Source organism: Meles meles, chromosome 11 (genome assembly GCF_922984935.1).
Source record: "Meles meles chromosome 11, mMelMel3.1 paternal haplotype, whole genome shotgun sequence".
NCBI lineage: Eukaryota > Metazoa > Chordata > Mammalia > Carnivora > Mustelidae > Meles > Meles meles.
In genome coordinates, this window is record NC_060076.1 from 36,002,246 (window position 1) to 36,024,438 (window position 22,193).

A 22,193-nucleotide genomic window follows, 5' to 3' on the forward strand; every position below is an offset into this window, starting at 1 on the left:
GCAATGAGAGGTTACTTTTAGCCATGGAACTCACTTTTTCAAACAGACTTCCACAGACTCCTACTATATAGATGGTCAATAACTTGGAGCTCTCTCAGTCCAAGGAAGGGGTGGACATTCAGTGGCTGTGCCGCCTGGGTCCTAGAAATGGTAACAGGAAATTCTTCATCCTTCTCAATCTCTCTCCAACCTGTAGCAGGTCTTGAAATCAATAATGCAGCCTCAGGTTTATTGTTTGAAACAAATTTATTCTCAGAATGCACAAAAGTAGAGGTTGAGGCTACCTTTGGGAGGCTTCCCCTCCCCCCCGCACCCCCCCCCCCCCCCACTGCCAGGGAGAACAGAGTTGAAGGAAACATGCAATCACAAACAATGATCAACTCTAAAGACAAAAAGGTTTGGTCCAAAAGAACTCAACATAATTAATCCAATTACTGTGAAGAGCTTCACTGAGTAGGATTAAGATATTGCAGTTGTAGTGTTTTTCCACAGGGGGGCTCTTCAGTGCACCAAGGGGGCCTGCTTGAGGGAGATGAGGACAGAGCGCATGCGGGAGACGTCTTTGGCCTGCTTGCTGGACTTGGGGTTAAAGTCACACAGCCGGGCCACCCGCTCCCACTCAGTGCCTGGGGACGACTCGTCTATGTCGTTTACAAAAGCTTCTTCTGCTGCCCTGGAAGCAACAACAAAGTATGTTGGTTTAATGCAGAACCACCCCCATGAGCTACCTGGCGGCTACTTGGTGAGAGAAGTGACCATCTCTTCGTGCCTGACTTCCTGGCATTCCGGTTTTCCAAAGAGAATAGCCCCTGGCTCAGGTCAGACTCGGGAGCAGACACGCGGCCAGTTCTCCTAGGCACAGGGTGCCCGGACCACTGTGTAAAATGTTGGAATACAGGTGTTTGGTTCAGGGCTCACTCTCTCTCTGTCTCTGCTGATACAGAGCATTAAAAAGCAAGTCCTTAGCCAGCTATGCACTGCCTTCATCAGCAGGAGCAAAGCAGCAGGCCGGTCAAGAATGTGCACCGTAGTTGATGTTGGGCTCTGAGGTTCAAGTGAATTGAGAGACTTCTCAAAAGCCCACCGGTCATTGCACGATAGCCTCTGGATTTATTCCTAAGGCCAGAGAGAAACAGGGCAGATCAAAAGGAATTCAAGACACAGCTCCCATGCGAGCAGGCGCTAGAGACTGAAGCCATTCTGGAAGGGGATTTGTTAGGACATTCTCCAGGTGAGCTGCAAGTAGGCCATTTTCTCTCCAGCCAGGTGCTTTGGGCCGCTCAGGGCACGCTCTGGAAGGGGGCAGTGCCTAATGGCTGAAGAGCCCATCAAGGTTAGCTGCTTGGGGGTAGGATGCTGCTCCAACATTCTTTCACGTCAAGGTCAGCCCACCCCCAGTTGGGAACTACCTCGTGGGAGCTATAGCCTGAAAGGACAGTGGAAAGAGGAGGGAAGACACACTATATTCATCTACTCCAACAAGCATCACGGGCAAAGCGAAAGCGATGGAGATGACTGGTCTGTGGGGACGGAGGGGGGGCACTCTCACAGGGATGGCCGTGGCAAACACCGCTGAAGCCCGGAGCCACTACAACACTGCGACTTCATGGCACACACAGTGAGGGCAGTGAGAAAGGTTTACTTAACTGTTCTAGGCTGTAGCAAGGATGGTTTATGTTTGTGCTTAAAGGTGAAGAGAAGAAAAGAAACGAGAGAAACTTTAGGTCAGATATAGAAAATGAGAATGAGCTCAATGCAGATGGTCAGTAAGCTAGACATGCCCTTGCCACTCCGTCTACACTTGGGAACGTGCAGCTGGCTTTGCTGGGCCACCCTGCTGCCCAGCAAACCCAGACTCGACCTTTCCAGTCTCCATTTCCACTCCAGAGAGAATGTGCAAAAATCAATCCAACACCACCTGTAAGTCCAGCATTTCACAAATCTCACTGCAAATGCATCTGGGGACCCAGGAAACTCCGCTCTGTATTCTAAAGGGATGAACATGTCGAGGTCACAGGCCCTAAGAAGCTCTACAGACGTGAACCTATCGTCCACCCTTCCCGCCAGTCGTTCTTCCTTCTACCCCCATCTCCCTTGTATCAAAATTGAATACTACTTTTTCAGGAAACAGCAAGAACTGTTTCCAAGTTGTCTTTGGCCATACTGCTTTGAAAGTAAGAGTCCTTAAATATCTTCCCAGAGAAGATCCAGTTTTCTTGCGGGGGGGGGGGGGGGCACAGTGGCCTAGGCTTAGGCTATCTCAATCTGAAAAAGCTGGGGCTTTGTGCCCCAGTGGGGGAATAGGCATCAGAAGCTGGCCACTGAACAATTTCCAACATAGAGAAACAGTTACAGGACACCCCCACCCCCTCGCCAAAGTGAGACAATCTCCTCTGCTTCCAAGGGAGAAGAACCCCACATGGTCTTCAAAAGAACCAAATGGAGAAAATACTGCCCCCACTGGCTCCCAAGCTGTTGGTGGCAGCAACAGCTTAAAGGGCCACCCCAGTCCCAAAGCCTTCCCTGACAAGGTCGCTAATCACCCACATTTTAAAAGGGAATCCGCTTCCTTCCCTCCAAAACCCCCAAAAGTGGAAAAAAGTCTCAGTTAAAGGAGTCACGCTTCTGCAAGATAATCGATGAATCACACCCCAACCTTCTAACTCTCAGGCAGTCCCCAGAGTGCCAATTTGAAATCATTTAGAAAGCAGAACAACTTGTGACATTACAGGAGCATTAACTCTAAACAAAAAGTAGAATCAAAACAGGAGAAAGAATTAGTTTTGCAACATACACATAACCAATCACGTCAGCGAAGGGTTGTTTGTAGAAAGCTTCATCTGCCACCCTAGACAGCAAGAGGTCCAAAAGGCAGGCAAGCAGGCAGGAAAAAAGAGAGAACATTGAGAAGCAGAAACATCTCAAATCCGTAACAGAGGCACGACTGTGCTCCGGGACGTGGCTCCCAAGGCTCTGTGCTCACCCAGCGAGGCTTCAAGCGCCGGAGACCCTGGCAGGCAAGGTTCCCACTGGCCTTCCCCCTGGGGATTCTCACAGGTGAGCCCGCCGAGTCCTTCCCACCTTCTCCCAGCCACAGCGAGCAGGTCTCGGCACCCACTTCCAGTAAGCCCTCGCAGAGCTACTGCGTACATTCAAGCCGGTCCTCGACCCCGACAACTTCGGGCCCAGTGTTCTCAGTGACACTTTACAGGTAAAGGAACAGGAGGCCCGGACTGGCAGCAACCTGCTCAACCAGGGCGGCCCCAGAACTCCCAAGCAAACCTGCCTGGCTCCTCACACGGGACAGAGTGTGGCTGCCCCACGGCTGTGCATTTGGGAGGCTCAGTCTTACTGGGCGTCAATGCTGCCAGACGCCAGACCGGCTATGCCTGGTAGCCAACTTTTATCTTCGATTATCTGACTCCTGCTGCCCTGCCCTGATTGAATGAGATCCATTATCTGTATTCTGGGAGCAGAGGTGGTCATTGCAAAATCCCCACCTTAAAGGAAAAAGTTGCTGTACTCAAGTGGTCTGGTGGAAAGAACTGCAGCCAGGAGTCCTGGCTCTGGCTTCCTGTCTGTCCCTGAAGATGCTGATCTGCTCAGTCCAAGCCAGACTGGACTGCTGTCACAAGGTATAGCCTGGGAACCAGAACTTCACTTAACCCTAACTCTTACAACACCAGAAATGGGTCAACGTGGCAGGACTCTGGGACAAAAAGGAAAGGGGGGGCATCCTGGGTAGAAAACTTTCCACCCCAGGGGACAGGCTGGCTTAAACCTTATTGCCCCAGGGCGAATCCCCAGGCCTGGCCAGCCCATACCATCCACTGTGGGTGGGCAGGGAACCTCCCCGCCCAGGAGTCCTACCCTGTCTTTTACCAGGTTGGTTTGGGGTATAGGAGTAGAAGGGACATTTTAAGGACGATCATGCCTGCTTATTAACCTAGGTGCCCTTATTTATTTGAAGGGAAATTCTAGTAATTTTATTTCAGTTCATTTTTAAACTCACACATAGCCTTCCTTTTTTCCTATTTTGGTTTACACATAGGTGGTGATTTGTGGAAATTTAAAGAAAGCAAAAAAGAACAGCCTGATTGTAACTCTGAATCAGCAGGAAAACAGTTGTTTGTGGGCAGAATGAGTGGGCAGGAAAGGAAAGGCAGGCGGGCTGGTAAACCCATAATACCGTTAGTTTACACAAGGGGCTAAACATAATCAATTTCAACTTGTGCTTGCTCCTACTGAAGAAAATAAAGGTTGAATGACTACGGTCACAGCATCACTAAGACAACAAAAGCTTGAATGGCAGGCTTTCCCACTTTGCAGCTAACCCCAAGACTACAGAACTCGTCAGGGACAGCATAGCACCACCCAGGCTACAGACAAATGGAGCAAACGGAAAACCCTGATCACCACAGGCAGCCTCTCTATCTGTATGGTCTTCACCCGTCAGAGGGGTCTGAAAACAGCAATCCTCAGGGAAGCCTGTGGGAAACGGGGGCGGGACCGCAGTGTGCTCAAGCAGTGACCCACATAAACAGTCCCCAGGGGGCGTGGAAAAAATGTCTGCCATCATGGAAAACCAGGTTCCCCAAACTTTTTATAAGTCTTGGAAAAGATACACCAGAGCTCCCTGTGAAAGGGAATGTTCCTGTCACCGTTGGTAAGAGAAGACGGTCTGGGGCTGCTCTCAGGTCAACACTATTCTGACTGGCTCCAATGGAAAGTTTTTTTTCCCCACAGGCTGTCACTAATAATTCATGGTTCTTGTACAATGATATTTGGGTCCCAAGTTGGGACAAAAGGAAGGAGACAAACTGCGGGGTTGGGGGGGAGCACCTGGGTGGCTCAGTGGGTTAAGCCTCTGCCTTCGGCTCAGATCACGATCTCAGGGTCCTGGGATTGAGCTCTGTGAGCTCTGCATCGGACTCTGCTTGGCAGGGAGCCTGGTCTCCCCCTCCCCCGCCTGCCTCTCTGCCTACTTGTGAGCTCTCTCTCTTCGTCAAATAAATAAATAAAATCTTTAAAAAAAAAAAAAAGAAAAAGAAAAGAAACTGCAGAGGGACACCAGACTATAGATGCCATGAAGGCAAGATCAGCTGTCATTTGCCCACTGCCCAGCACTGTGCCTGGCACAGATGTGCTCCTGATGTTTTAGGTTAGGGCATCTAGAAGGCAGGGCCTGATGATACACTCCTAGAAACAGGCCCTTGCTCCCCACCACATCTCTTCTCTCAAACTGCTCTGCCTTAGCATTGGGGGCCCCTTAAAAATCCAGCAGCAAAAGTCACCCAGAGGAAGACACATGCCTGAAATGAGCACTCTATTTTCTCCTGAGATTCACCATTTACCTACAGACAGTTCTTTCACATATGTAAACGGACTTACTCATTTAGTCCCAGGGGACACCGTTTAGAGAGTCAGAAATGGAGGGGGAGGGCGCCTGGGTGGCTCAGTTGGTTAAGCGACTGCTTTTGGCTCAGGTCATGATGCTGGAGTCCCAGGACTGATTCCTGCATTGGGCTTCCAGCTCCATGGGGAATCTGCTTCTCCCTCTAACCTTCTCCCCTCTCATGCTCTCATTTACTCTCTCTCAAATAAATAAGTATTTTTAAAAAAGAAAAATGGAGGGGAAGTGGCAACAATGTCAAAATCTCCAGGGAAGGGGGGAAACCATTGCAAGAAGTCCCCCATGGTGGCTCTAAGTGGCTCCTGCCCCAGCCCATGAAGGATAAGTGGAATTAAGTGTCCAAACCATTTCTTCTATCCTGGAACCCTGGTGACAAAGGCCAGTGTGCCACTAATTTGACAGAGCCCACCCTATGCTTCAAGGTTTCTGCAAAGCAAGGGATCTGGTTCGGAACAGTCCTACATTCTCTGTGAATGGCAAGTCTAAGTCTCTTCCCCTCTCTGGAACTTGGGAGGTTCATCTATGAGACCATCCAACCCACCCTTCTACAATTCTTTTTTTTTTTTTTTTTTAAAGATTTTATTTATTTATTTGACAGACAGAGATCACAAGTAGGCAGAGAGGCAGGCAGAGAGAGAGGAGGAAGCAGGCTCCCTGCGGAGCAGAGAGCCCGACACGGGGCTCGATCCCAGGACCCTGAGATCATGACCCGAGCCGAAGGCAGCGGCTTAATCCACTGAGCCACCCAGGCGCCCCCCTTCTACAATTCTAAGAGAGGTACCAATGCCCTAAATCCTTGCCTGGAGGGACTAACCTGGGGGACTGAGCTCCTAAGAACAGGTACACTTATTTGGTCCAAGGACAACAGACGCTGTTCAGACACCCCTTTCTTTACAGAAAGGGACAGTTTAGCAAAACTGCCATCAGAAGCCTATTCCCAACACAGTCATTTAAGTCTTAGAATCTATATATCAGCTCGTCTACACATCAGGGATCCTGAACAGGGAGTGTCAGCCTGATTCTACCAAGTACTTCAGGGCAGAATGACTCATGGGCAACTTGCTAGGATAAAGGGGGCCTCACACAGAGCTTGCACAAAGCACGCACTCGTCTCCCTTTAGAGATCTGAACTTGTACCTCGGGTCAATCATCTTGAATGAGCAGAATAAAGCAGCCTGGACCTGTCAGCACTTGAAACGGATCACAAGCTCAGGAGAAGCCCCGGTAGCGAGTGCCCTGGCCCTGAGCAACTCGACACCGAGAGCAGAGAGCAGCCCCACCGTACTTATCACAGTGCCTCACCTGGAACCTGAGAGGCACACCTAGAGAATCCATCCCCCACTGGACATGGGCTCCAGCCCGCCAGATGCAAGGATGGCCAACAAGAGACAGGTAGCTGAAGGCTACCGTACATGACGCTCCGGCTGTTCTGCCATCACTGCCCTACGATAAACAGCACAGGCTGGCTGGCAAAGCAGTCCGCTCCCTCTTTTCTGGCACATTTCCAGCTAAGAGCTGCCCGAGGCAAGAGCATGTAAACCACCTTCTGCTTCTGAGGGCAGGAACCTAAGGCTCTTTATACGGAAAACTACCAACACCCCCGGCTCGGTCTCGCCACTCTTTCCTGTGAGGTAGGGGAGTGACCACGGAGGGACAGCTGGGCTCCGATTCCCCCAGGACAGGCCAGCCCCCAGCCTGCATCAAAGCCAGGCGTGCTACATCGCCGTTCTCTGAGCTACTTCCAAGTGGACTTCAAGCACGGAGTAATCAAGACCGCAGGTGCTGTGAGAGGGGCTAAGAGAATGAACGTGATTTCTCCCTACAACTGCTCTTAACCTTCACTAAGTGAGCCCATTCCGAAGAGCATTTTTTAAAAAATCAAGTTTTTCTTAGACACACAAGTACCCCAAGAACCCTATTTCTGCAGTCACCATGTTGGAACGTTCTCGGCTACCTAATGACACACACGTTTCCCTGCTACTGGACCCCTCTGTAAAGCAGCTTTCAGAAGGCAGGGCTGTATTTAGGGGATGCAACATGACCAAGTCTATGATCATCTGGAAAGTACTGAGATCCTGATATACTCATGAAAGCAGCCCTTCATTTCAGGGTTACATTTCCAAACGTGGAATGGATCCATGAAATAACTTTCCCTTTTGCTGTTTCGTACTATTACAAGCAACGCAGAGTGACCAAACTCTCAGCTGAAGAGCTAAAGTCACCACAGCTGGGGTGGCTGAAGGACAGGCTGAATTATGCTCCTATGACCCAAGAGACTTGCAGCCTTTATATTTCCAGTACTTTTTCCAAAACCCGCAGACACATTTCACATTACAAGAGGCAGCATGTGAGAACTATGCTGGCTGTCAGAGATGAATGTGATTCCGTCTCAGAAAACAAACAGTGCTAGCAGCACAGGGACTGACCTGTTGTTTGCTTTTGTTTTCTGTAGCTGCTCGTCCTGCCTCGCGTACCACTCTTCTAGCTCCTTTATTGCTTTTTCTTTCCACTCTGCTTCTTGCTTCCGAGAATTGGCATCTTTGAAGGGAAGGAAAAGAAACACAAATGAGGCAAAACACAAACTGAAGTTTGCACCATCAATTTCTTTGGTCTTATTAAACTTATGGGGTGTGCAGGTTTGTGTCTGTGTGTGTGTGTGTATATATTTTGGAGGGACAACAGTCAGGAGGGAAGACAAAATTCTATTTTCCCTATTTGTACATCTAGTCTCTTATCCCAGTGATTCTATCCAAGTTGTTTCATGTTTTCTCTCAGTCCACTGGCATCTTAGTGGATTCACTTGCTTTGGGGTTTCTTCTGGGGGTAGGGGAAGATACCTAGGAAAAAAGCCTTTGGCAGCACCAACTAGGGAAAAAGCAGAGGATTCTTTTTTAAAGATCTGAGAGAGAGTGTACATGCATGAGAGCCCAGAAGGAGTGGGGGAGGGCGGAGGGAGAAAGAGAAAATCTCAAGCAGATTCTGTACTGAGTGTGGAACCTGACTCGGGGCTCAGTCCCAGGACCCTGAGATCATGAGCTGAAATCAAGAGTCAGGTGCCCCACCGATTGAGCTACCCAGGCACCCCAGGAGGATTCTTTAATACTTATGCTGCCAATATTAGTTCAGGTTGGACTTCTGATATTAGATAATCTTTCAACAAAATCTTCTTACAAACTGTAACACCCCAACTCTGCCAATCGATGCTTTTGTAGAACACAAGGTAGCACTCTCTTAACTGAACATGGTAGAAGCACTTCTACAAAGCAGAAACCTACTGTTGAAATAACCAGAGGAAGAGAGGGTTCAGGAACCAGGGAACAGAATACAGATGTTAAGAGTTGAAGGGGACCACAAAACATCTATTCCTGCTCAGATGCAGAGTGAGTCTGTGGCAGAGCTAGGACAGAACTAAAGAAGCTCTAATGGAGAGGACTGCAGGGGGTTGAGGTGCAGTGGTGGGACTCATTAATAGTTAATCAGAAGGTTCTAGAATAAGAGAGAAAACACAAACTTAGCAAGTTTTCCAGACTGGATTCTCAAATACGACAACTAGCTAAAAAGACCAAGTCAGTAGATAGCAAGAGACAGAAATGCAGGTCAAGGCGAGTGCCACAGCGGACATCTGAAGTTACCCTGAGACTTCACTTGAAACACATTCTTAAGCATCCTCTCTGGCAGGTGTTTTGTAATAGACCTCTCATTTAATCTTTACAACAATCCCAAGAAGGTCAACTCTAGATCCATGTTCAGCACTGAGAAAAACTATAGCTCAGAGAATTTCAGTCACCTTTCCTAAAGTGGCTGAGCTAAGATTCAAACCCAGGTCTGACTCTGAAGCTCACCCGTTCTTACTTCATTAAGTTGCCTCCAAAGAGAGGGATGAAAAGGAAAACAAAACTAGAAACAATCAATCACAAGACGGGAGTAGAAGGTGACCACCAGTGATCCAAACAAGAGTTTGGACAGTGCAGAGCCAGAACCTGACCTGTAACTAGCTAACATCATGGAAGAGGAGAAAGCAGTGGTGGCAACAGTGAGTAACCCCTTGAAGGGAAGAAATTAAGCACTTTGGGGCATTTTCACGGCCTTTCCAAGAACATCTTACAGTAACAACCTGTAGAAGGCTTGGTCTGTAGCTACTGGAAATAGCTTGTTAGCAGCCAGAAACCTCCTCAAAGTTTCAGATTATAAAGAACTTGTACCCCGTTATTTATCAGAAGGTGACTGATTTTTTTTCTTTTTTTTTTTTTGAGAGATTGGGAGGGTGCCCACAAAGGGGGAGAGAAAAGAGTCTTAAGGCTACACGCCCAGGATGGAGCCTGACATGGGGCTCAATCTCACAACCCTGAGATCGTGACCTAAGCCACCCAGGCGCCCCACACAGAATTCTTTTATACTCAGATTTTCACTGATGAGTCAAGTCTATACAACAGACTTCTGATATGTGTCTGCAGCACAAAGGAGAAGTAGAATGGAGGGTGCTAGAATGCAGTGGGAGATGCTTTGGGCTGCCAGTGTATGTGGACAAGAAACCAAAAAATAGGAAGCTTAAAAATCTCTTTTTCAATAGTGGTGAAATCACTTCTGAAAACTTTTTGATTGGGTATTTCCTTTCTTTGTAGTTTGAAGATTTTTTTAAAAAGTTTTAATATACTAGAACAAACTAACACAGAAATTTACTCTGAAAAATTAATCTAAATAAAAACTGTAACTATCTGCACAGATTGTAGTTACTGCATAAAAACCATCCCTTTAAATTGTCTTGCTTTTACAGATTTTTTTTAAAAGCTGACAAAGAATTTAGAATTCTGGGATGCCTGGGTGGCTCAAATGGTTAAGCTTCGGCCTTCAGCTCAGGTCATGATCCCAGAGTCCTGGGATCAAGTCCCGCATCCAGGTCCCTGCTCAGTGAGGAGCCTGCTTCTCCCTCTCCCTCTGCCTCCTGCTTGTGCGCTTTTTCAAACAAATAAAATCTTAAAAAAAATTAGAATTCTTAAATGCTTAGCTCAGCAGAACAAAGATCCAAGTGACAACATGATCTCTGCATCTGGGCAGAAGAAGAGGGAGGGAAGGCTGAAGAGTTCCCTTAGAGAGCAGGGAGCACAGACGGCCGTCTTCTCGAGCAGTCCTTGTTACTGTTCACGGAAAATAAAACTCTGTGAGAACGCAGTCACCAGCTAAGCTGAAAACCACGCACGCTGGTTCTCTAATTTTAGCATCTTGTGCTTTCTTGCAAAGAAAAAAGATGAAACTGAAGAAACACCTAGTTCACAGACCAATTTAATTCAATTGCAAAGCCAAATGTTTGCAGAAAAGCATCTTGAGTTAAGGAAACACTTCATGGAATATTCCCAAAGTGCCCAATCTGATCATTGGGAAGGGGGGCGGTTTCCAGATACTAAAGTGACCTAAGTATACTCTCTTCATGAGGAAGACAACTTCGCTAAACTTTGGAAAAGAGAAAGGCTGGGTTCTGTAACGTGACAGATATTAGTACCAGCGAAGTCCTGCCTTTCTGCCCACTCGGAAGAGACACACAAAGAAAAAGCAAAGACTGAAGCTACCAGCATCATGAAGACAATGTTTATCTTTTTAAAGCACTATCAAATACAGTAGCTGCTAGCCACATGTGGCTATTTATTAAATTAAAAATTCAGTTTCTCAGTCATACCAGTCACATTTCAAGCTCTTAACAGCCCCATGTGGCTAGTGGCTACCACATGGGACAGCACAGCTGTAATATTTCCTTCAAAGAAATTCTACTGGACAGTGCCACAAAGGTTCAAATGAAGTGTGCCCTTTGTTCTGAAAGCCACAGAAGTTGGGCTGGAGAGAGAACAGATTTGGCACTAACTGGGTTGTACTTTTGGGTGTCAGTTAACCTCACATAACAAATAAGGAGTCAGTTTGTACTAATTCAATGGTTCCCAAAAAGCACTAATATTGCTGACATTGCGGGTACAAAGAATGTCGTTATTTCCAGATATACAAGAAAATATTTAGGCATGAACTAGATGATGTACCTGCAAGTGGATGAGAAATGTGTATGCATAAAACAAACTTACACACATACATACATGCTTCATTTACATACAGAGAACTCAATATGGCAAAAATGTTAATCACTGAATCTAAGGGAGTACACACAAGTTCATTTTACTCTTCTTTCAACTATTTGGTGTCTTGAAATTTTATTTCAAGTTTTACTAAGTAATCTCTATACCCACGTGAGGCTCGAACTCATGACCCCAAGATCAAGAGTTGCACACTCTACCAACTGGGCCAGCCAGATGCCCATCTTTGAAATTTTAATAAAAAGATGAGAAAAGAATACCCCACGGCTTTATCTCCACACTGTGCCACAACTCTGCAACCCACTTATGCACAGATGCCAAGTCCCATGACCGTGACCAAAAGCGACACTCCATGTACACAGATCTTCACCGAAGGCCAGGCCGGCTGACACTGATGTCGGTGGGACGGCGTACACTCCATGCGAGGCAGCTGAAGGATGCAGGGGTACGGACTACGAGGCAGGGCAGACATAAGTGGAGTTCTGACGCTACCACTTCTTAGCTGTGTGATTCAAAAACTTACCCTAGGATTCTCACTTTCCTCACTCACAACAACATACAAACTTAGCTTACAGGGATAGTAGCGTAGGAAAATCAAGTTGTATATGTTTCCTAACATACTTCACATTTTCTTCTTAAAGCATTACCTCACATTCAGCCTAGAAATAATAAATGGACTCTGAAGTCTCTCATGTGGGGACCTTCAAGCTCGCATTATTCTCTCCCAAACACCATTTCAGACGAACCCTGGAGTTGCTAACACTGATCTTACCCCACAGACTAAGAAACAGACTCTGCGAGGTTTGAACCTCCAAGTGCCCATAGCTAGGAAGAGCTAATAAGGCTGGGCCTTGAATCTGCTCTTTTCTTGCTCCAAGCTCAGGACTCTGCTCTGCTCTTCCAGAGAGGATGCACTTGCTGGTGGCTCTCTGAGCTGCCCTAATCCTCCCAAAATGGCCTGTGATTAAGCATCTCCTTGTGGATGACCTTGTAACCCTCAGGCTGCAGAAGATATCTTCCCAAATACTAGACAAGGACATTATGGCTAATTCCAGTTAAAAAGGGCTAAGAATCAAGGTCAACTATTCCACTGAAAACAGACACCCCAAGACAGAAAAAGATTCCTTACCGAGGGCTTCCAAGCGTTCTGTTTGCTCTTCTCTCCATTTACGGATACTTTCAGGCTCTGATTGTAATCGATCCACTTGTGAAATAGCTGCATAACTGTCTGTTGGACCATTACTCTCCTTAACACAAAACACAATTGTGTTCTATCAGTACCAAACACACCTTCCTGAAATGCGCATGCACCGCAGGACACCCCGGTCATGTGCTGACTATTAGCAAATGTTAGAGGATTACCTTAAAAAAAAACACCACCACCTTATGCGCTCACAGGGAGCTCTCAATATGACTGCACACAACCTTCCACTCTGCAAGGCAGGCAGAGTGGTTGTTACCCTGCCTTGTAATACCTGGGACAGAAGTGGGAGAGAGGAAAGCAGGGGAGGTGGGTCATGGACTTACAAGAGAACAGTGTTACTAGTTTTAGTTTCCTAACTTGACACGCAGCTTATGTGGGATCTTCAAAATAACAAAGGTAAATACACTGCTCAGTGAGGCTCAGGAGCTAAAACTTCTAAATGCTATCAAGAGCACCTGATACCATCTAATACGTGAATTCTGGGTGTAAGGGAGTCCAAAAGAAAATGTACAGTCACTAGCCACACTGAGGGAAAGAAGAAAAAGGCAGGCAAACAGGAGTTGTAAGTGTATGCACGGGGGTGGGGACGGGAAAAGATTCTTTTCCCGTGCGTGTCTGACAGCTAATAAACTGATACAACTCAAACAGATTTTAATCTTTAGAAAATTTTTCACCTGCTGAACTAGGGAATAAATTCCAGGTTCACCCAACCAGACTATAAAAAGAGAGAAGAATTACTGAAGTATTAGTAACTAACTTATTGACATTTTCCATGGGATAGCCACATAAAGGCTTTATTTCCCAAGCAACATGCAAAGTTTTTATTCCCATTTCACATTTGGAGGGACTAATCTGAGGCACAGAGAAATGACATGTCCAATTTACAGCTAGTAAAAGGTAGAGCCAGGATCTGAACCCCATACTGTCTCACCCTAAGGGCTAAGCTCTAAACCAGGCACTGGAAACCAGAGTCCAGGCCAGCTGTCTGTCTAATTACAATTAAATTCTACTGAACACAGCTGTGTGCATTCCTTTATGTATGGTCTATGGCTACTTTCACATTACAGCAAGAGTAGTCTGACACAGACCTTATGACAAAGCTTAAAACATTTACTATCTAATACTTTACGAAAAAGTTAGTCCATCCTTGGTTTAAACCAAATAGACTAACGTCCTTCCTGCCAGTTAACTGGTTGAAGGATGGGCAGAAACCCAGGTCTAAGCAAAGCATCATGCTGTTTCCCCAGGCTGTAGTGACTATTTCCAGATGATCCAGAAGGAAATGCAAGACTTCTGTAGGGTGGCTGGGAGAAGAAGAGAAACCCCCACCTTGTTCTAGATAACATGACATGCACAGGAGAAGCCTAGAAGTGCTGTAGTCATTTGACCACCACGAAAAAAGCTTGAGCACAAAAATGCATGCTTAGGGGCACCTGGGTGGCTCAGTGGGTTAAAGCCTCTGCCCTTCAGCTCAGGTCATGATCCCAGAGACTTGGGATCGAGCCCCGCATTGGGCTCTCTGCTCGGCAGCTTGCTTCCCCCTCTCTCTCTGCCTGCCTCTCTGCCTACTTGTAATCTCTGTCTGTTAAATAAATAAAATCTTTAAAAAAAAAAAAAAATGCATGCTTAGCAAGCACAGCCAGAGTCCTAGAGAAGATGAGTTAGAGTCCTGGTTCAAGGACACTTCATTTATAGATATAAACTGTAAGACTTTTTGGTTTAAGCTAGTCTGAGTTGGGCAGGCAACTCAACACTTAGTGATACAGAGGGGAAAATAACGGCAGTCACCACAAATTCCAGCCCCCTCCCCAAATAACAATCTCAAAGGTTCAAACACTGGCCCCACATACCAGCTTTGTGACTTTTAGACTACTCTGTGCCTCAGTTTCTTCACCTGTAAACAGAAACAACAGTACAAGACCCCCAGGTTGTTGAGAGTATTGAAGAGTAAATATACGCAGTGTCTGACACAGTGCATGCACACAGTGTTTAAATTAGCCACTGCTATCCTCATCGCCATGAAGCTCATCTCTTGAAAATAAAATCAGCAATACTAGGGCCAGGTCAGTTAACATTTTAAAGGAATGACCAATGTCACTTTTCAAATCCATTTTAGCAGATAACATACCCAATTCTAATAAATTCAAATCATGGGAAAGGAAGACTCAACCACTATCTTTTAACATAATCAGAGTACTCTGTACCTGGTAGTACTCGCCATTCATCACTCCATCCACAGCATCTGCAAGACAAAATTTCAGTCTGTCAGTCAGGACTCGTCAGATGCTGGGCCAGAGCATTACCGAGTGTAGTACAGTACTGAAGTTATACTAATGCTATCCTGGTGCTACACACCAGACAGAATAATCAACAACTTCCTGTTTAATGAAACCAAGATGTACTTCACCAAAATGTGGACAAATCTATACCAAACCCCCAGTTCAAAAGCTTTTTGATCTTTTGCCCTAGAGAAAGAACACACGGATACCTGGCAGAAGTCTCACAGAGCAACAGTGTTTCTCTATGAAAGTTCTGGAGAAGGCAAAAGAAAAGTGGGGCCTGGAATCATTCTGAGAGCAAGGACATGCAGCTTCGTGTTCAAACCAAGGTGCTTTTTTGGTGGTCAGGACTCTCCATCCTGTGCCTGTAGACCTAAGGGTCTACAGTTGAGACTTCTTGAGCTCATTCCTCTACACCCCTGGAACTAGTCTGGGATGGTTAAGATCATACCAAATTAAGTCAGTATTTTCAAGGATTTAAGTTACAAAAAACTCAAAGTGTGGTGCGTGATACAGTCTTACTGGTACAATTTGTTCATGAGCTAAATGATAAAGTCTATCTGAAAAATGTGGAAATGGTTTTTTAGTAAGACCTAGAGACCATCAATCCATATAGTACAAAATGCAAAATGGTAGTCCACAGGCTGAACATATTTACAACGCATACTATTAAGTCAGAAAATTTCACACATTCAGGATGTCTAGGTTTTGGGGTGAGGGCAGGCAGACAGATCTGGAAATCTTGGGCCTGCATGAGAGGAGGACAGCCTTTACATACAGCACTGTCTGGTCTATCTGCGAGGACCTCCCCATCCTCCCTTTTTTTTTTTAAACCCATTCTGTGTTTCAGTAATTCGGTTATTTGATCAGCCTGATAAGCATGTGTCCTAAGCCTTGCGTGACCCACAAGCTATTGTGAAGAGGCCATCTGTTACGGGGCTGCCCACCATCCCTCAGGGGTGGCTACTCCGCCTTCTTTCCAAGTCTCCATACAGGCACCATAAAGACTTAAGCTTCTGCCTACCTATTCTGTACTCTGGATCTGCTGGTCCACCCATATTTACTACGTACCACCTAGGAGTTGCATTACTTTGTCCAAAAAAGATTTTTTCCCCAAACTGTTATTTGTCCAATTTTTTTTTCAAACTTATTGGATGGGGTAGCGTAAGGAAGATGACAGAGTTGCACCCAGCGCTCAAAAAACTAACAGAAGTATTTGGGGGGCATAGCCAATTGCTCCTCAGTAATAAATCCCTTCACCTAGAACCGCTAGCACAGACCATGCCAAGCGGGCAGCACCTGGAGCAGCCCGGCGCAGAGCTTCAGTGACACCATCCTGGTCACCCTGAAGACCCTCCAGCAGCCAACCTTCAAGATACAGATCCCTGGGGGCACCTGGGTGGCTCAGTGGGTTAAAGCCTCTGCCTACTTGTGATCTCTGTCAAATAAATAAAATCTTAAAAAAAAAGATACAGATCCCTGGGTCACAGAATATATACATTTTAAAGACAACTAAATACAGACCACTTGCCCCCCGTTTAGTGTCTCATTTATATCACCACCATTACATGACTGCCCCATTTCTCAGACTCTTATTTAGAGATACTAAAGACTGAATTTTAGGTTTTAAAATTTTTGCCAGGTTGATAGCAGGGAAAAAACTTAAGGTGACTTTGTCCCGCAGATCTTTTTCTTGTGAGGTAATCATGTAGCTGATATTTGATTTTCTTCTTTACTTAATTGTCTGAGTTTTGCCCATTTTTCTCTTTTGATCTTTATTCACTTTGTATTAGTTGTCCCCTCATATTAGAAACATTCCCCCATTGTCTTTTTATATGGTTTCTTCTGGTACTAAAAAAAACCAGAAATATGTCTCTCTAATCCACCTGGAATTCATTTTTGTGTAAGACTGAAAAGAGTGAGATAACTTTGACTCTTAGAGCTTATAATGGCTAGCTAGTGTGGCCAGGCCTAGGCCTAAATTCTGGTTAATATATTACATTTAACACACCCACTATCCAGTTAATATATCCCGGCCCAGGCCCATTCCCAAAAGGAGAGCCTTTGATCACTACTCCATATACAAAACTAGAAGCAACTCTCATCCCATACCTCCTCCTAAGTCACATGCTTCCTGTCCTTTAGGACTGAAGACTCATCCAAACCCATTGGCAAGTGCTTGGAGCTTCGATTAGTTACTGTACTAATGTACAACTGGCCCAAGTCAAAGAATTGCCTGTTGCTACAAAACATGCAGAAGGACTTCTAGGGCCTTGACTGATTAGGACAACTAGGCTAAGCAACCTGACACTCCAGAAGGAAACTTTCTAAGGCATCTCAGGAACTCCACAGAGAAACAAAGGCCAGAATAAGAATAAGTTTCCTGAGAAGAAAGACATTTTGTCCCAAACCTAGCTTCGACTTCCCATGGTGCCCATCCACTGGAAGTCAAGCAGAGGTGGGTCTGAATTCCAGTGGAGACATATACTAGCTTGCTACCTTAGGAACACTGCTTAACTTCCATGATCATTTATCTCAAATACGGATGCCACCACGTAGCCCGCAGTTACCGTGTGGATCAGCAGCTACAGAGAACCAGCACACAGTAAGTGCACGATACTAATTAGCAAGTATGAAATTTCCCTGAACTTCTCTCCACCACTGCTACCAAGAAAATTACTCTCCTCCTCCAGAAGGCTTTGCTTTAATTCATGTGCCTCTCTTCCTCCTCCAAGGACAGACGTGTCAGAAACAACAAATGGTGCCTCACTGCCATACTCTCTCAGTAGCCCCTTAATCACCTCTTTTTCTCCTCCCTCCTCAGCCCTCATAATTGAGGGCTTTTCAACAGCTCTACACTAACGCTGCCTCTTTCCTGACTACCTGCTCCTCCTCCGTATCCGAGCCACTTCACTCAGCTGGTTACCTCCCACCTCTAAACTTACCTCTCTTCTCCAGATCTCCTAACTGAAGGAGTCATCCATGGCTCGGGCCCTCTGGTTTTTGCCTGTTCCCATCCTACATGGGAGTTCTCCCCAAGAACTTCAATTCAATCTGTTTGCGTCTCCTGCCGATGTATCTCTGTATAGTAATACAACGGATATAGGGCTCCCTCCTAAAATCTTTTTCCTCAGCACTCCCCAAGGCCTAGAGGATTTGTAATGCCTTCTTTCTACTCCCAAAGAATAAGAGTACAGCCAGGTACTGTGGCAGTAATATACCACGTACTGTATGTAAGCACTTTACAGGTACTAATATAATCCTAGTAACCCTAGGTGGTATATATCTGTACCTTGTACAGACGAAAAAATCTAAGGCAGGGCAGTGGTGGTTACCTAAGTTGCCTGAGACCACGAAGTTAAACTTACACTCAAGCAGTCTAGGACAGCACAGAATGTCAACCACTAGAGTGCCTCTTTTCAAGGAAATAAAGCGTCCAACTAGTTCTCTGATCCCCAAAGGAAGTGCTGACCATGCACTACTGCCAACCTCAACTACACTGTCAGAGGTCTGGCTTTAAATCACTAAATGCTTAGTTCACTAAGAAAGTCCTTCCTAGAAACTAAGTCAGCAATCATCCCTTCCTTCCCTTTGCTGAAAGCTTAATGCACAAGGGACCTGTGTATCCAACTCTACCCTCCCCCCTTTACCTCTCCAAACTACCCATCATCAAGATTTGTCATTTCTCTACAGGACTCTTGGACCTGGTGTTTTTGTTCATTCCTTTGTGTGTATCTACTATATGCCAGACACCCTGTTAGGCGCTGGTACTACAACTGTAAGCAAGAGTAACGTTGTCCTTGAATCAGGACAGTTTTCTAATTATGGGTCCTGACTGTCCCAACTCTGTCCTACCCAAGGCAGCCACACCACCTTTCAGAAATGACAATCTCTTGGCCTGTGATACCCCTGCAGAAACAACTGCAACAGCATATGGTACAGTCTACGGGTAAGGAGACTGGAGGCAGAGCCAAGAACTTGCCCTTTTTTCTTAAGCAAGTCATTTCTCCGCAGGACTCAAGTTTTCTTGTATTAAATGAAGGAAGGAAACTAAGGATCTAAAAGTAAATTTTATTTAATTCTCACGCAAATGTTAATAAACACCACCCAACAAAACTCTACGGACTTAAAGCCAACTTCATTTCCCAGCCACAACCCCGTTCAGTCCAACCTGCTTGCTGTCATTCACATTTTCAGGTGAATCATATGTTCTTGTGTAAATTCTTATTTGGGACTAATCTGCTAAGGAGATAACATGGTGCAGCATAAAAACTCAGAGGCTGCAAACGAGCATTCTCCCTACCCCTCCTTACAAAAACAGTTCTGCCTGCCTGGCATAGTAATTTGAGATTTCTGAGTCTGAATGCTTTCACAGAGTACAGCAGGTTTCTCTCATTTATGTTATCTGCCTGGCTCCTTAAGGTTTGAGGTTAGAGTAATACAAACACTCCTATCTGCCCCACCAGTGCCCTATTCTCTTTTAATTAGAATTTTTTTTTTAAGTAAATGCAAATCCAGAGGTCTCATTTCTTCCAGCTAATTTCCTACTTCCCCATTCTACTGAATAGGTCTCTTCTACTCATCTTTTCCTCCCACTGTAATTCGAAGCATCACACACAGGTAAGGCACTCAGAGGTCAAACTCATCCTACGGCTCATTTTTTTGTTGTTGTTTGTCTTTTTTTTATTTTGGCTGGAAAAAGGCCACACTACATTCTCTATCCACCTTTTGGAAGGCTAATTCAAACTAATCTTAAATTCTGCTTAGGCAACACTGCCTAACAAAGCTGGAGCTAGAGGAAGTAGAGCTCCAGAAATCCCGGCATAATCTGCTAGCTCGGCAATTGGTCAAACTCTTATCCTTCTTTGGTTAGAGTTTCTTCCTCCAGGGTTAGACCACCTTCCTTGAGTTCGCTATTCACGCCTCCTCTCCTCCCCATAATTCAACATTCTGTACACCTGAAGTGCTTAAAAGCTGAACTGCCTTGCCATTTTTGTTTTGTATATATCTCAAAAACGATACTACTATTCTCATTTTTTTTTCCTGCCCCCCTTTCCTAATAACTGGTTTAGTGCCGGGCTCAGGCTTGCCTTTTAAGTCTGGCCAAACTGCGCCAATGCGGCTGTGTTTCAGAGGCTAGGCTCAAAGCACAGCAAGCGCTCAATGAAAAGTTCCTGAACTGAACCGGCTTCTTCGAGCTCTTCAGCCTGACTGACACCCTATCTTCTTTGCTTTCCCGCTCTGCCCCGTCCGAGAGCTCAAACATACTCATACCACTAAGCAGGCTCGCCAAACCTAAGTTTCTGCTATGACTGGGCTGGGGTCTCGTTTCCTCCTTACACTCTTAACGTCCAGGTTCAGCAAGAAACAAGAGTTCAGAGTGCCCTCAGACACACTCTGGGCCGAGTTTCTATAGAAGCCCTCCCGCCCCAAACGCGGCCGCACTCTCACCCGGACCCCCTGGCGGCTCGCCGTGCGGTTGGGGCCCGGGGGCACCGCCGTCCAGGATGGCGAAGGCCTCGTCGTTCTCGATGCCCGCAATCTCACTCTCTTGCTGCGCCAAGAAGGCCGCGGCAGGGTCTTCTTCGCCGGCACCGGCCACCCCATTCCCCAGCGCAGGGCCGCCGGGAGCGCCGGCAGGAGCGCCGAACGGATCTAATTCAGTCATGGCGGACAGTTCAACGGCACAGACACGGCGTTGAGAGACAAGCCAACCGACCCACCAACACCGCGCCCCGCAGCGGTAGCTGTAGCGGCGACCGCGAACCGACGATAAGCAGGAGGGAGAAGGCGGAAGCGGAAACCCTGCCCCTATATCCGGTTGGTGTAGGCGGTGTTGGCGGGCCGAAGGGATAACAACCAGTCAGAGGACAGCAATGGTTCAAGAACTACCCAATCAGCAGGAGGAGGGGCGGGGCGCCGAGGAAAACTCGTGACTAGGGCCGCAGCGGCTTGGAGGGTGGTGGTGAGCGTTGCAAGGCCCTAGGGAGGCGGAAGTGGCTTGACTTAAAGCGGCCTTCCCCTCCTGGCCTTTGGGGCGGGCTTGACCCCGGACTGTCACCTCTGAGGAGACTCAAGTGCCAAAGCCGGAGGTGAGGTGGAATGAGGGCGGCAACGATCGATCGGTCGACTACCAAGGAGGCAAGCTACTTATAGGCTTTCTGAACCCACGTTTCCTCGTTTTTAAATGGGAACGAGCATCCTGTACTGCTTCCCTCCCAGGCTCCTTGGGAAGACTGAATCCTTTCACGGCTTTGTACTGGCTTTATTAAAAAATTTGTATTTGTTAATTCATTCACCCAGTCTGGATTATTTTCCTCTGTAGAGCCGCCTGACTTAGACATAATTGATTCAAATCCGCTCTGATTTTTCTACCCCCACTGTATCTTTATAGAAAGGCGACCGTCTCTCCTTTCCAAAGCTCTTTTGCAGCCAGTACACCTTACCAGGGCTAGACAGAAGTTTCTAGAACGGGAACATTGTGCGTAGGGATCACTTAGAAATTTCATATGGAAACAGGCACCTGTATGGGAAGGGATTAATCACACAGGGAGAGAGTGGTCAAGAAACCCAGGTCTCCTGGGTACCTCGGTAATGGTAACAACCTCTTGTAAGTACATATTTTGTCAGCTAAGGAGAGCAGGAGCTTTCTCTAAATTTCCTTCAGTATTTTACCTCAGGGGATTTTGTCTACACCGTAGAAAGGATAATGGGTGATCACAGTTAACCGTGGTCTTGCCGAGATAAGCAGTGGCCAACAGGAGGACCTTTCTCCTTCACCACCACCCCCCGAAAAGGAAAAGAGCAGGGCGCCTGGGTGGTTCAGTGGGTTAAGCCACTGCCTTCGGCTCAGGTCATGATCTCGGGGTCCTGGGATCGAGTCCCGCATCGGGCTCTCTGCTCAGCGGAGAGCCTGCTTCCCTTCCTCTCTCTCTGCCTGCCTCTCTTGTGATTTCTCTCTGTCAAATAAATAAATCTTTAAAAAAAAAAAGGAAAAGAGCAAAGACCAACCAACCGGAGGTCAAAAAAGTCTCCAGAGATAGTCAGCAAGGGACAGGAGAGTGGTTTTTAAAATATGCATGTATCTTTAATGACAAAAAGAGGTAATTATTTGCTTAAAGCGTGTATTTTTAGTCATTTTTAGTATGGAACGTAGGAAATTTTTGAAGAAAAACATTTAAGAAACTTAAATTTTTTAGTGCCTGCACTGCACTCAGTTTTCT

At 46.3% G+C, this 22,193-nt stretch overlaps 1 protein-coding gene across 2 annotated transcripts; it reads right to left on the reverse strand.

Annotated features, from left to right (window-relative positions):
• Positions 1 to 227: 227 nt before the first annotated feature.
• On the reverse strand, positions 228 to 20,764 carry CLTA (clathrin light chain A). Of its 2 annotated transcripts, XM_046023579.1 has the most exons (7): positions 20,422 to 20,764; positions 14,896 to 14,933; positions 12,617 to 12,734; positions 7,840 to 7,951; positions 2,795 to 2,848; positions 1,648 to 1,683; positions 228 to 673 (listed from the first exon to the last, which is right to left on the reverse strand). In XM_046023579.1, exons 1-7 carry the CDS (start codon positions 20,636 to 20,638, stop codon positions 502 to 504), a joined length of 747 nt encoding a protein of 248 aa, XP_045879535.1. In that variant the 5' UTR covers positions 20,639 to 20,764; the 3' UTR covers positions 228 to 501. The 2 variants fall into 2 exon arrangements, with proteins under 2 accessions (XP_045879535.1, XP_045879536.1); XM_046023580.1 differs by lacking the exons at positions 1,648 to 1,683; positions 2,795 to 2,848 and having other exon boundaries at positions 20,422 to 20,760.
• Between the last annotated feature and the right edge of the window lie 1,429 nt (positions 20,765 to 22,193).